This window comes from Mastacembelus armatus, chromosome 20 (assembly GCF_900324485.2).
Source record: "Mastacembelus armatus chromosome 20, fMasArm1.2, whole genome shotgun sequence".
NCBI lineage: Eukaryota > Metazoa > Chordata > Actinopteri > Synbranchiformes > Mastacembelidae > Mastacembelus > Mastacembelus armatus.
In genome coordinates, this window is record NC_046652.1 from 10,127,698 (window position 1) to 10,141,340 (window position 13,643).

General features: G+C 39.2%; 1 protein-coding gene across 1 annotated transcript in view; it reads left to right on the plus strand.

Annotated features, from left to right (window-relative positions):
* The window catches only part of plxdc2b (plexin domain containing 2b), a 91,009-nt gene extending 80,575 nt beyond the window's left edge, over window positions 1-10,434 (plus strand). Inside the window, exons 12-14 of the mRNA XM_026292080.2 lie at window positions 2,570-2,608; window positions 7,736-7,902; window positions 10,140-10,434. Coding sequence (XP_026147865.1) covers window positions 2,570-2,608; window positions 7,736-7,902; window positions 10,140-10,259 — 326 coding nt within the window. The 3' untranslated portion in view covers window positions 10,260-10,434. The remainder of the gene's footprint in view (window positions 1-2,569; window positions 2,609-7,735; window positions 7,903-10,139) is intronic.
* The last annotated feature ends 3,209 nt before the right edge of the window (window positions 10,435-13,643 follow it).

The window sequence follows — 13,643 nt, forward strand, 5'->3', positions numbered from 1 at the left end:
CTGCTTCCTTCATTTAATATTGGGTTACTATAGGTTTCAAATTTTTCCAGAGCAATTAATTCCTAAAGCTGGTATTGAAAATGAAATATCTTGAGAAAAGAGCGTAGTGTCTGCAGCGTTATTCCACCCTGCTTCTGGCTTATTGATTTTTCTTCTATTGCTGAGTTTCTAAAGGTTTTCTACAATCAGGTTTGGGCTTTCCATTATTTAATTTTTACAAAAAGGCATTTGCTTTCATTGCTAAGTGAAGCAGTAGCCAATCTTTTCTCCATCACACTCCCATTAATCATTTTGTGGGAGCAGTTTAAATGGACACTCCATCGCGGCTGGGGTCCACAGTGTGCTGCTGTGATGAGGATGGATGCAGTCCGTTCAGGGAGGAGTGTAAAAAACTGTCCAGCTGTGAGGCAAAACACGAGTAATCCCATGGATCAGGCCGGGGAACAGAGGAAACAGAGGAATAAAATGTGTTTTCTCCCGGTGTCTGAGCATGTGTGTGTGTGTGTGTGTGTGTGTGTGTGTGTGTGTGTGTGTGTGTGTGTATCATAGAGGTCTAGAGGTCAGTCTGTGGTATTTGTCACTGACGCTGTCTGACATGTACCACAGAGCAGTTTCCCACCACTCACCTGTTTCTTCAGTTGCAGGGGTGAAGTTATGTTAGAGAGCAGGATGGGTGGCTGATGTTCATGCTGTAGAAAAGAAATTTTATTTATATAGTGCAGTGTCACAAAGCAGACATCATGGTGATGCAGTGATTAGTGTTGCTGTGGAAAAAAATGTCCAGGCTGCCAAAGTTCAGAGAGATTTTAATGGATCAAAGTGAAATGTGAAAATTTTCACTGTCACCGTTGTTGTTTGTGCAGAAGTGACATCACTATACCAACTATCAGCCTGCTTACGTTACTTCAGCCTCCCTACTGGTGGTGTGAATGCAAAGAGACAAAAGACCCTTTAGGTCTGTAGTTCACGGGTCCGTTCCTCAAGGTAGTTCCTAGAGTCCTTAGAACTGTTTGGTCCAATTGTGTCTTATGTGTCAGCACTAGTAGAGTGGCAATGTGTCCAGGGTGTACACCTTCTTGCCAGGTAAGATCAGCTGCTGAAGTTAAGATCTCTTTTCTCACTCTGTTGACATAAGTAAAATAATCATATTGACACCCCACACCTGAGGATTTTTTAGCCTAAGGGTGCCCAAACCATGAAGACCACTGTCCTGCTTGTTTTCCAACTATCCCTGCCCTACTCTCTGCTGATTACCTGGATCAGGTGTATTCAGCCAATCAGAAACTTTCACTTTGTCTGAGATGGTATCTTCCAGCAGGGATAGTTGGAAAACAAGCAGGGCAATGACCCCTGAGGACCAGGCCTGGGCACCCCTGATTAAGACAAGTAATTAGTTGTGAAAAGCCTTGATTCACCATGCCCCCATGGCCATCACGTTTCATCCCGCAGTCCAACACCGTGGCAGAATTGAAGGGATGACAGTAAAAATGTATGTCGCTGTATGTATGACAAAAATCCATAATGTCTGAGTCCATAAATCCCGAGGGTAGACATTTGGATCTGTTTCATGTTATGAGCTGACATTAGGAACTGTCTCATACGTGAACACCAAGAAAACTCATCAGATTTTTATTTGTAGCTTTCCCATTTTTTTCATAGGCCCTGTATTTCATCCTTTGTATGCACAGTACAACTCACATTTTTTCTGAAGTTGCACCCAAACATTTTTTCTGTTTCATTTTTTTCACACTGACTTTAAATTCATCTGGGTCTGGTCACATTAGTTACACAATCTCCACTTACAAAGCTTTTATTTAAAATTCATACTTGTATTTTCTGTTTTGATGGTGCTGTTTGAGTAATTTAGGTGCACAGATTTTTGTGTTTCACCTACAGGACATTATATGTAGAAGTAACATCAATGGCACTACAAAGAATTTAATACAGAAGATGAAGTGCTCTGGCTGATTTCCAGTTTAAATCCACTCTTAAATGCTTCCTTTCCTCGAGCAGCAATGATGATCCATATACATGATCCCCTCAGTCTGTTCTGGGATTGAAAAGAATTTTGTACTGTTTGGTACAGTGCTATATCTCATTTAATGATTCATTTCAGACCCCAGAACATGGCTGCGTTCAGTATTTTGAAATTTGAAATAGAAAATCCTTTTGAATTTAATCGTTCTGGGGAATATATATTTGGTGGCGTATGTGATAAATTTACATAATGTGGATCCTATGGTGTGTGTAAACGTCTGCTACCCTTCGAGGAGAAGTGGGTCACACTACATTTCCATATTTCACATGTATAGTTAACTCCAGGCTGCTTTTATGTGTTGAATTATGCATGCTGGGGCGTTATATTCAAGGCATTGATTTTTAATCAGATTTTAAGTGAAAATAAATTTCAAGTTGAAAGGAAGATGGGGCACTGATGAAAGAAGCTTAGTCTCATCTGGGAGCATCAGGGAGTTGTTTATATTGTCAGAGCTTTAAAAACAAACTACAAAGAGAAATAATGATTATTATGTTTGACACTTAACGTTTCTTGCTCTTTGTCTCCTTACAGATGATACAAAAATCGCTCTGCATCTCAGAGACAATCAGGGTAGGTTGCCATCTTTCACTGCTGCTGTGTCCAATAACTGTTGTGGCTAATGGCTGCTGAACTGTGTCTTTAATCCGTGGGTATGTGTGTTTCTGTGTCTGCCTCCTGTTCTGTCTTCGCCACTGAGCTATTGGTCCCTGATTGCTTTTTGATCTTTTTGGAGGATGTGTGACTCAATCAACTGATAAACTTTATCCAGCAGCCAACTATAATGCTTAACTGTCGCCTGTGGGTTGCAGCAATCAATTATAGTGTCTGGCTATTGAAGAAAAGCAAAGGAAAGGAGAAACATCCTGCCTAAAAGCTGTATAGTAGTAGCACTTTATATTGAATCTTTTAGAAAATGTCAGAAAAAAAAAAACTTTATGTTCCCTAAGAAGTTGCTAGGCTGTCAGAAAAAGGTTGCTGTACAAAGTAACTTGTTTTGTATGTTTGCGTATATAGATTTATAGGATGCTGGGCTTCTCGTTGTTTGAGCACAAATCTCTAAAATGAACATCTCTTGTATTGTAAATTGTCTTCTCTCACTGTGGCCTTTTTATGTCATAACTAGTCATGACTTTCTGAGTCAGTATGTCGTTATAGTACAGTACATATAGTGCAGTAGTAGTTGCCTAGTTGTGATGGGATTGTAAACTCTTTTAAATAGCATCTGAATCATAAGCGCCCAATAGTTGTGATAATGTCAAATCAAATAAATTTAAAAGTTTAATTTGTCTTACGGTTAATGGTGAGAGTTAGTGGTGAGATTTATGTAAATAATAACATCTACAATTACATGGACAAATCATCTACTGAGGAAGGTCATGTGCTATTTATCAAAAGCTCCAGAGAAGCTACTAACTAGACCTGAGTAGTGGGTTTATTGATGAATCTGCTGAATACCTTTTTCAATTAATCATTTAATTATTTTGTCCATAAACTCAAAGCAAATAAAGGCAATATGCAAGTTCCCAGAGTCTTCTAAGGTTTATTCTGTCTGACAGGTTCAGTATATAGTGATATAGAGAAAAGCTAGTGACCTCTACTCTTCATTCTTTGTGGTAAATGTAGGATAAAATGGAGCCAAGAATAATATTTTTTAAAGGTGCAGATGTGATATCTTTGGAAAAATACTTCCATGATTCTTCCTGGTCAATATCAGTCAGGAGAGAAACTTTTCAAGTAAAAAAAAAAAAAACCTTCAAAAACTCTTGTACTAATGACGTCATAGCTTGAAATGCAGTTTTGTTGACAGTGAACTCATTTGCAAAGCTATCACCAATAATTTGACAATAAATATGTCATATTTATTGCAGGGGAAATTGTATGGTGTATCCCAACTTTTAAAATGCAGCATCTCAGTTGTGCTAAACAACATTCTTTGGTTGCTAATGTGTGCAAAACATCCAAACTCTGAAATAACCTCCAGCTCCATCAGTTTTGAGAGATAGCCTCTCAAATGTTTCATTTCCTGCTTGAGAGGAATTGGAAATCCGCAACTTCTATCACGCTTTCGTTACACAAACACCGCTCATCACTTAAGCACTCTTGTGCCAGCGCCTGGCACTGTGATGATATCTCTGTTTTCAGACAGCTAAGGGTTTTTTTCACCATATACCTGGCAATAATGTTATTCAAGGTGAAAAGTAATTGCAAAAGAGCCGCCAGGACTGATGATGATTGAAAGCAGAAAACATATAAGGCATTTTGTTCCGTCCAGTGTTCCGATAAACTGCTTTTAGATGCAAAGGTTAGTACATGATATAACCATAGGAGTTTAATCAGTCAGATAGTGATCAGAGTGATTTTAAAATGCGTCTTCTTAATGCCAGTCAGCCTCTAGATGACTGTCAACATGGAGGTGTTCTCTAACCTTGACTATACTAGGAAATGCAGAGGTGATTACAGCTGAGATAACAAAGAAAAGGAGTGCATTGGTTGTGTGCACTGTTATCTCCTATCCAACTCAACACCGCCACTCCACAGCATCCATTTGCAAAGAGGCTGAATTATAAGTGCATTGTTATTCTCCTTAAACCCATTAGCTAAGTGAGAGAACAGTTGTACTCCTCTGTTTCCACTGTGGCTCTAATGTATAGCTGAAAAAAAAAACAGCTTGGCTGGATTTCCACTGGTCTCATTTGTCCTCCCTCTGTAGATCTAATGTATTTTATTGCTGTCTAAGAGCTCTGCCATCCATTACTCAGTCTCCTCAGGTTTGAGCAGCAATAAGGACAAATCCAATGAAGAATGAATTCACAGCAATTTGCTGAAGTTGTGCCATTAATCAGATTCAGACTGATAAATATCAGATACATATTACCAAATATTTAGGTAGTTATAAACTTAGATTTTTATTTATCCATTACAGTGGTGGTGGGAGAACTACTTTGGACTGAAATATAACAACTGAAACAAGTAGACAATTAATTGATTAGGTGATAAACAGAAAATCAGCAACAGTTTTGCTAATCAATAAATAAATTGTATGTGTTAATAAGCAAAAATGCAAAGAAATCACAGGTTCCAGCTTTTCACAATGATTGTGATGTTTCTGCCCTTCTCTTTTCTGTTTTCTTAAGTTTAATAGACTAAATGGTTAATTGATTAATCCAAAAACTCAGCAGTTTAAGCACCGTTAAAATAGATGTTAATTCACCATTAACAACTGCTCAGTTTTTGCAATGACATTTTGAACGGGCAGAGGATGAAGAGTAATAAACTTTAGGGATCCACTGACTTTTCATCTAGTGCCAATATCGAGTCATAAATTCAATTAGTTCAATATTTTTGTTTTTGTAAATTACTTACATTCCTGTCAGGCACAGCTGCACTTTAGCATGGATGTATTTTGAGACCTGACTACAGCACCGTCACTCTGCCTTAAAAAAACATTAGCCCCATAGAGGACCAATATGAAAGACATGTCTGTGTCACTTCAGCTTCTAAATCACTTGATGCGCAGAGCAGAGGGACACAGACACTTCGTCAGCTTTTTTTTTCACTAAAGTCACAACGATGGTGACAGCTGTAACCTCAAAATGCTTAGAAATACAAAATGCACTACATAGACCAAACATTTCCTTAGTTTCTGTGAATAAAACCAGGATAGAACAGAGATGACTGACTTAAATTTGACCAAAACAAAACAATAAGACTAAAATTAAATGTAAATAAGAGGTTCACTATGACTCTTTGGGTTCATATTTATGTTTAAATTGACAGAGGTTTTATCATAGAGATGTTTGTAGAGATCATGACTTAACCAACCCACTATAGTCGTCCAGTATAAATGATATTTTGAAGCTTTTGTCCGCTGCCTAAAGATTTGAATGTGCCAGAGGAATCATGATGAAACTGTCTCGTCTCAGATTGCTGAGCTCCTTCAGGGGTCTAGGTAGACCTGTCTCCACTTGCCTCCCGCTAGTTATTTAGCTGCAAGGCTGTTGGTTTTTCATTGTGTCTACGTGTCTGCTCAGCTGCATGGCCCCTGCTAACATACTAACAGCTCGGACTAACAGCCTGTCGCATTGTCTGAGCTTCCAGCTGATAAAGATAAGGCTCTTGGAGTCTATAGCTTTGACAGATACAAAGAGAAGGGAAAACAGGATAATCACACACACTCAGATTGTGTCAATTAGGATGAAGCACAATAATAAGTGTCCTGATGTCATTTTCTCTACCAATTTGTTTTCTCTAGGTAGAAACTGTAGATTGTGGGTTATAGATGAGTGTGTGTTGTTGAATTCAGTGGAGCTTTCCACCAGCCATGTTTACAGTATCTCTCAGACTGTACACTCTCAGATTTACTGTAAACATGGTTTATTTTAAACAAAGTCACACAGTGTCCATACAGTTCCATTAAGAATGCAAATGGTGCTTCAGCACAGCCGATTATCCATACTCTGTCCTTTTTAATTTTCCTGTTTTGCATAGCACATTGTTAACTCCACTGACATTCAGAACCACACATTCACAGTGACTGCCCCCACACATTGGACAGGTTTGATTACCACCTGGTTATTCTGAATCTTCAAAATCAATGAGGCGTAGAGCCAGGGGAGAAGCTGATCGGCTGTCAAGCTCGGCGGAGGCTATAGCTGCTAATTAAAGCCAGGGAGGATCCTGGGGAGAGACTGTCAGGGGTGCAGAGAAGACGAAATATGCAGCCTAGTGAATGAATATGGACTGAACCTGCTGTAAATCTGTGGGAGATAAGCTACTGTATGAGGGTAAAATCCTTGCTGTTTATTTCATAACCATTTCATTAGTTCTTTCCTGCTACAGTGTTTCTCTGCTGGGACGTGCTGAGAACAATCTTTATCTTTTTGTTTTGTTCTTATATTCTTATTTAGTGCATCCTTTCAGCAAGATTGCACAGGAAAATTCTTGTTTATGCTTTGGAAATTGTGCTTCCACAGGTAAAACAAAGATTCATAATAAGTTACAGGGTGCTCTTATCATCCTCAAAAGCTGGGTCAACTTTGAGGCTTCTATATAAATCTGAGAAAATTCTTTTAAAAAAAGTGATGACTTCCAAGGCTCACTGAAGGACAGACTTATTATGTACTCACTACATTCAGCCTCTTCGCTTTGCAGTGCTACGAGTGGAGGCTACAATAGGACTCGATCAGTATCTGTGGGTCTGCTTCCTCCTTTTCCTGTAGGACACGTTGCTGCTAACCTTACTCATGGCATCCTGTGGGAGAGAAGAACTGCACAGGAATACCTAACCAGACTACAAAACAATCCTGACACAAGAGTGCTCAGCTTAAAGCTGAACCCTTAAAATGAAGGCAGTGTCCACTCAGTCACAATAAAAAAAATCATTTTCACGCATACATTTCTAAGGCAGGACATTAAGAGGAAGTGTCACTAAGTTTTGAAATCAAATGGATGTTTGTTTTTTCTTTTCAGCGTGGTAACATTTCATTTTAAGACAGAGCGATAGATGTAAGAAAGGAGTATATTGATGAATGACAAGTGTCCCCTGCTGGTCAACAAAGGAAAAAGCAGAAAAACATCACATAGTGTTTTTGTTCAAAAATATTCCAAGGTTTCTAAGCATACATACCCACCATGGCAGTGCTATAACATATAAACCAATGCATTTAAAAACATGTCTGTAACTGTTTTGTTTTTAAGTGATGCCAGCAGACAGTGCTGTAGGCAGGATGCAAGACACACCCCCTCTGCACACCGGTCTGATCCTTGGTATCCTCCTGGTGATGCTCGTCATGGTTGCTGGTGTGCTGGTCACCGTCTATGTCTACCATTACCCTACTTCTGCTGCCAGCATCTTCCTGATTGAGGTGAGCTCCCTGCAGGATGACTTACATTAGAGTAGTTCTGTTAATTGAAACTGAACGTTCATTTGTGGTCCCAGAAAAAAAGAAAGAAGATGAAACCCCATAGATGTGCTGTTTACCTGTGCACATTTTATTTTCGGAAACATACAAACAACATTAGAAGAGAAGGGGACGCAGCCCGTTGTCAGAAATATAAAAGAATAAAATAACACTTACCACAGCTACACATAATATAAAATAAAGAACACACGTATGCAATGCACACAGCAGGGTGAGTTACTACGTACATGAGAGGTTACCTCGCAACCTCTGCAGCCATCAGTCCTTCCCTTATAACAGCCTCAATACAGACTCCAGAACTTATCAAAAATATCTCTCTTCTCGACATTTTTATATCTAAATCCTTCAAAGCGTATTTGATATTTTGTTCAACCACAACTCAACAGTGTCCATTTTTCCACATATATGGGATTATGTTCTTGGCAACTACTCCTATTGCTGAAAACAGCTTTAACATAAACAACTCTGTGACAACTGAACTTTTTCGTCTGCTGAGGTGGATTGTGGGACGCTAAAAGCTCACATTGACCTTACTGTGAGACTGTGTATTCAAATGTGTTTATATTTTCAGACCTTGTACAAACACTTTATGAACAAGTTGGATGAGAATAGGCAGTAAGCTTGAGATAGAGATTATATGTGATATTCAAGATATTCACCGACCACCTAAAATTTCACAGGAGTTCTCAGTGGATACTGTCCTCCATAAAAATATAGGTTGTCTTTTGAAGCAGCTTATTACCTCCATAATTAGGTTTTATTGCTAGTTACCTCTAGCAGTCATAGAGGGAGGATGATAAACTTGATCGGTCCAGAAAACATAGGACTTTTTCAGGACGGACCACTCTTCATTTATTGTTTTATAACTATAATGGCATGTTTATTGTTGTTACAACAAAGGTGTCACTTTTCTTATGACAACAAAGGTCATCTGTTATGTTATATGCCCACACCTAACCAAACTATGATATTAACTTTTTGTTTGTAATTGTACCCATGATGACAAAGGACCGGAACACCAGCCAGCCTAAGGGTGTTGTTTCAGAACACAATCCTATTGGTTGCATCAGAGTGTAGGGACAACCTGGAGGACGTCTCAAAGATAAAACTAGATTTTTAAAAATGTAAATAGTCATCATTAATATTCTTAGTTAGGAATCTGAGCAAACCCTATTTAGTTTTCAGGGTGCTTATATTTCTTAAACCATCAGACACATCTGTGTAATAGCAACAAAAGACGTCTTCTTCAAACTGGCTGAGTTTATAAAAAAGCTCACCCTCTCTGCAGAGTTGCCTGTGGACAGAGCTCAGTGCATTTTAATCCTCAATTCCTGGCTCATAAATATGCATTATGATTTTCACGGGATGATGAAACTAGGTGCACACAGTCTTTCTTAATAAATTAATATAAATCCCCTGAGGATGAGTAGGTGCTGTTTGGAGTGTAGTACACTGTGTGGCCTTTTAAAAACAATATTCAAAGTCGTTACCAAGGTCAATGTTACAGGGTTGTTAAAAGTCAGAAACTCCCTGATGTGGCTCATGATTTCTACACCGAGGCTCCGTCTTGCCATCTGTAAATCTGTAAATCTGTAAATTTACTGTGTTGTCGTTCTCCCTGTGCTTGTGTGGGTTTTCTCCAGGTACTCTGGTTTCCTCCCACAGTCCAAAAACATGTATGTCAGGTTGATTGGTGACTCTAAATTGCCCATAGGAGTGAGTGTGAGTGTGTGAGGTTGTTTGTCTCTATGTGGCCCTGTGATGGACTGGGGACCTGTCCAGGGTGGACCCCTGCCTTTCACCCAGAGAGAGCTGGGATAGGCTCCAGCTGATCCCTGTGACCCTGGTTAGGAATAAGTGGTACAAAGATAATTTTGTGAAACAACTAGGCAAGAGTAAGTAAGTGGTACATTTGTAATGGACTAACTTGTACTGAAGATTATTGAAAAAACATCACAAAATTAATTTAAACTTGAAACTTTCTTTTTTTCTCACATATGTTCAAACTCTCAGAATATAACCTGACAAAGTAAATTACTCTATATTTAGGGAAAAAAGGTTTTTGTTGCAGAATTTTTAGATGCATTGTCAGTCTCCTTGTGTCCCAGAGAAAGATAAAGGTGACACTGTGACCTGACTGGACATTTATCCTGAACACATCTTTTCATCCACCCTTGCAGAGACGCCCAAGCAGGTGGCCAGCCATGAAGTTTCGCCGGGGGTCAGGTCACCCGGCATACGCAGAGGTGGAGCCGGTTGGCCAGGAGAAGGAGGGCTTCATTGAGTCCGAGCAGTGCTGAGGGAGGCGCGGGCGTCCGCCCCCTGCATCCCCCCCCCCCCCCCCCCCCCCCCTCCTGTGTCAGCCCTCCTCCTTTCTGCTCCACAGGGACTTCTCATCAGGAACCTCCAGGATTTGTGATATTGGCTAAATGAGTGCTTGATGAGACTGGATCCAGCAGCGAATAATATGAGGAAGTGAAAAAACCCTGAAAACTGATCCCAGACAAAACCATTGTTCAGTTCCTGTTGGCGAGGAACTGACCTGCCGGGAACAGAAAGAGAAAACAGCACTGACGTCATCTACTCAGTCAGCGCTGGTTTGTATGGCTGCTATCATGTTGCCATGGAGGGAATGTACAGCTTGACTGCCTAGACTGCTACTGGTGTGTCTGAGGGGGAAGCAGGGTGAAATATACAATATATATTTTCAGAAACAATACAGACTATGTGAGCAGAGATTTCCTTTATTGTTGGTGAGGTTATACAATATAGGCCTTTGTATATCCATCAGGTTTTTACTTAGTTTTCTTCTCATAGGTTGTTTTCATAGGGGTTGGCACATGTATCGGTATAGACCATCAGTATTCCTTTTCAGTGCCAGGGCAGGTTTAAATGACTTTTCCTCAGCCGGCTCTGCACAGAGAGGCTGCAGCTATGGGATATGACGTGAGGTGAGCTCCTGCCACTGCGACTGATCGCAGCTCAGAGTACAGCTCTGAACATCGGTGTTGAAATAGGTTGGGATGTTTGACTGGTTTCATTTTTTGAAAATGAATTGTAAGATGAATTCTGTTCTCTGAGAATATCTCAGTTGGGTTTTTGAATAGGTGACGGGCAAGCTCTCTCCTTTCCTTTGTTCTGATTGGTTCATTGATTGATTCCTTAAGTCGTCAATACCGCATTGTTTTTCATTTTTTGTTTTTCTTTACTGCCATGACATTTTTTGTCCCTGACTAGAGTTTGCACATTTTTTTTTCTCCTTTGACATGTGGTACTAATGCAAAACTACAAGACAGGCGCTTGTGAATATATTTTCTAAAGTGTAAGTGATTCCTTTGTGTGTGAATGTGTGTGATAATACAAAAGAAAGCAGTTTACAGTTGTGGCCAGATATCCACCTGCTTTATGGGTGTATATGCTTAAACTGGCTCTGCACAGTTGATTCTTACTGATTTAAATCAGAGGCGTCTGGATACAGTTTGTGGAAGCCAGAAGACACATTGGTCTGGTGGAGTTTTTCTTAGGCAGTTATCATTGGCTCATCTGTGTCAACACATAAAGGTATATACCGAGGCCAAAACATTTGCAGATTCAGGTAACTCACAGCAAACATTTGCAATTTAGCAGTATAGACAGAAAAACTTTAATTTTTTTATGAGTGGCCTTGTTTTCTCTACTTTTTTTAACTTAAATGTGAACACTGTTCCAATCATTGCTGTCACAGATCAAAACATTTCTGAGTGAACAAATTCTAAAGCTCATTTCTACATCCAGAAAAATCTACTGAAATATAAAACGTGCAATATTACACCCTTTCAGTTGGACACTGAAAATGCACAAAAATAACAATAACCTGGATTTTTTTTTCCACATCATATTGCAATTACATTGAGACCAAAGACTTTTGTGTGAGTATATTTTAAAGTATTTATCTCAATTAACCTCTCAGCCTTCCACACCCCAACATACACAACATACCAGTTAGTGGTCGCGATAGTGGGTTTATTGGTTATAGTGGTGTTTTGCAGACATTTTTAACACAACTGTATTATTATCGTGGATGTATTGCACAAGTCAAAGTCATGTCAGCATATACACAGGTGTCTTTTCTCTAAACCCACCTCCCCTGGGATGGTCATAGCTTAGCAACCGTAACTAGGCACTGCAGGGCTTTCGAAGTATATAAAGTCTACAGTCTAACCAAAACTAAAATATGACAGTAAATTTTTAAGGAATAGGAGTAAAAAGTCAACTGAAACTGTGAGCATGTTCCCCAACACGTGTACCATCTACAATAGCTAAAGACAGAGGAGCACATCATTAATTACAATAGCTACATAAATAAAAGCCTGTTGATGATGACTACATCGACTATATAGTATTAACCCCATAGATGTGCTTTGCCCACTGCATGGAGGCAGGTGCTGGGAGTGATCAGAGATCAGGCTGATATTAGTAGCTCTGTTCTCCTCTTCACTGACTTATGGACAGTGGTGCAGGGAAACACTAAGTAAAAGTACACAAAAGTACCATCAGCAAAATGTATTTAATGTCTTAATATCCCTGACATATAAGCAGCTTTTTACTGCTGTAGGTGTTAAAGGTGGAGCTAATTTTGAGAACTTGTATCTAATCTTGGTTAATTTAGTCCGGTGGTTCCCAGTGTGGGATCTGGAGGGGCGTCAGAGGGTTAATGAGCGTTGGAGATAAGAAAAGAAATAGTGCTCTACTCAACAAATGTCTAGTCACTAGTTTTTTTTAGACTTTGGACCTGAAACTATCATAACAAAGAGTGGGAATCCCTTTTTGGTGCAACTGATAACAACCAGGCTAAAAGATGAGGAATCATAAGCCCAAATGATTAGTAAGCATCGCACTTTAACAGTGCATTGTATTTTATAAGATTATTGTAGGCTATTTGACGTTTTAATCTAAATTCATAACTTTATCCACCAGAGAAATGTAGTGGAGTTAAAAGTACAATGTTTCACTCTGAAATATAGTGAAGTATCTGATACTGTACTGATACTCAAGTAAAGCAGAGTCCAATAGCCTGCAGTACTTGTATGTACGTAGTTTCTACCACTATGTATGTACACTAGTTCCATTTGTACAAATATCTCAATCTGTTGCAAATATATATTTTTAAATAAACCATGCAAGTATGAAATTTAAAGTAATATCTAACAAGATAATTGTTTTAAATGAGGCAACTGGAAACAGAGTCATTAAACTAACATTGGCTTAACTGGCTAACTATCTAGCTACAGCTGATAAAATCTTTGCCAGCATAAACAGCATAATGTGTAGTTACGTACACTTGAGAAAGCAACGCAAGACGGACATAGCAACCATACCTAAAGGGGGCGGGGTTTGGATGATGGCTGACACCTTTAAATGTTATGGAAACAAGGATGTAATTTCATTATCTGAAAAAAACTTTAATTAACACATCAGCGATGACTTACACACCCAAAGATACACAACAGTGTCACCAAATACCAAATAAAGGACTCACTGGTTGTTTTAATCCTTCACACACACACACACACAGACCGCTTTTATGATTCATAACAATTTGAAAGTGTACAGAAATGAACAAGGGCAAAAATAAACTGTTAAAAGTACTTGGAACATCTGCTCGCTGTACACTGCCACCTGAAACTGCAAGTGTTTTTATAACC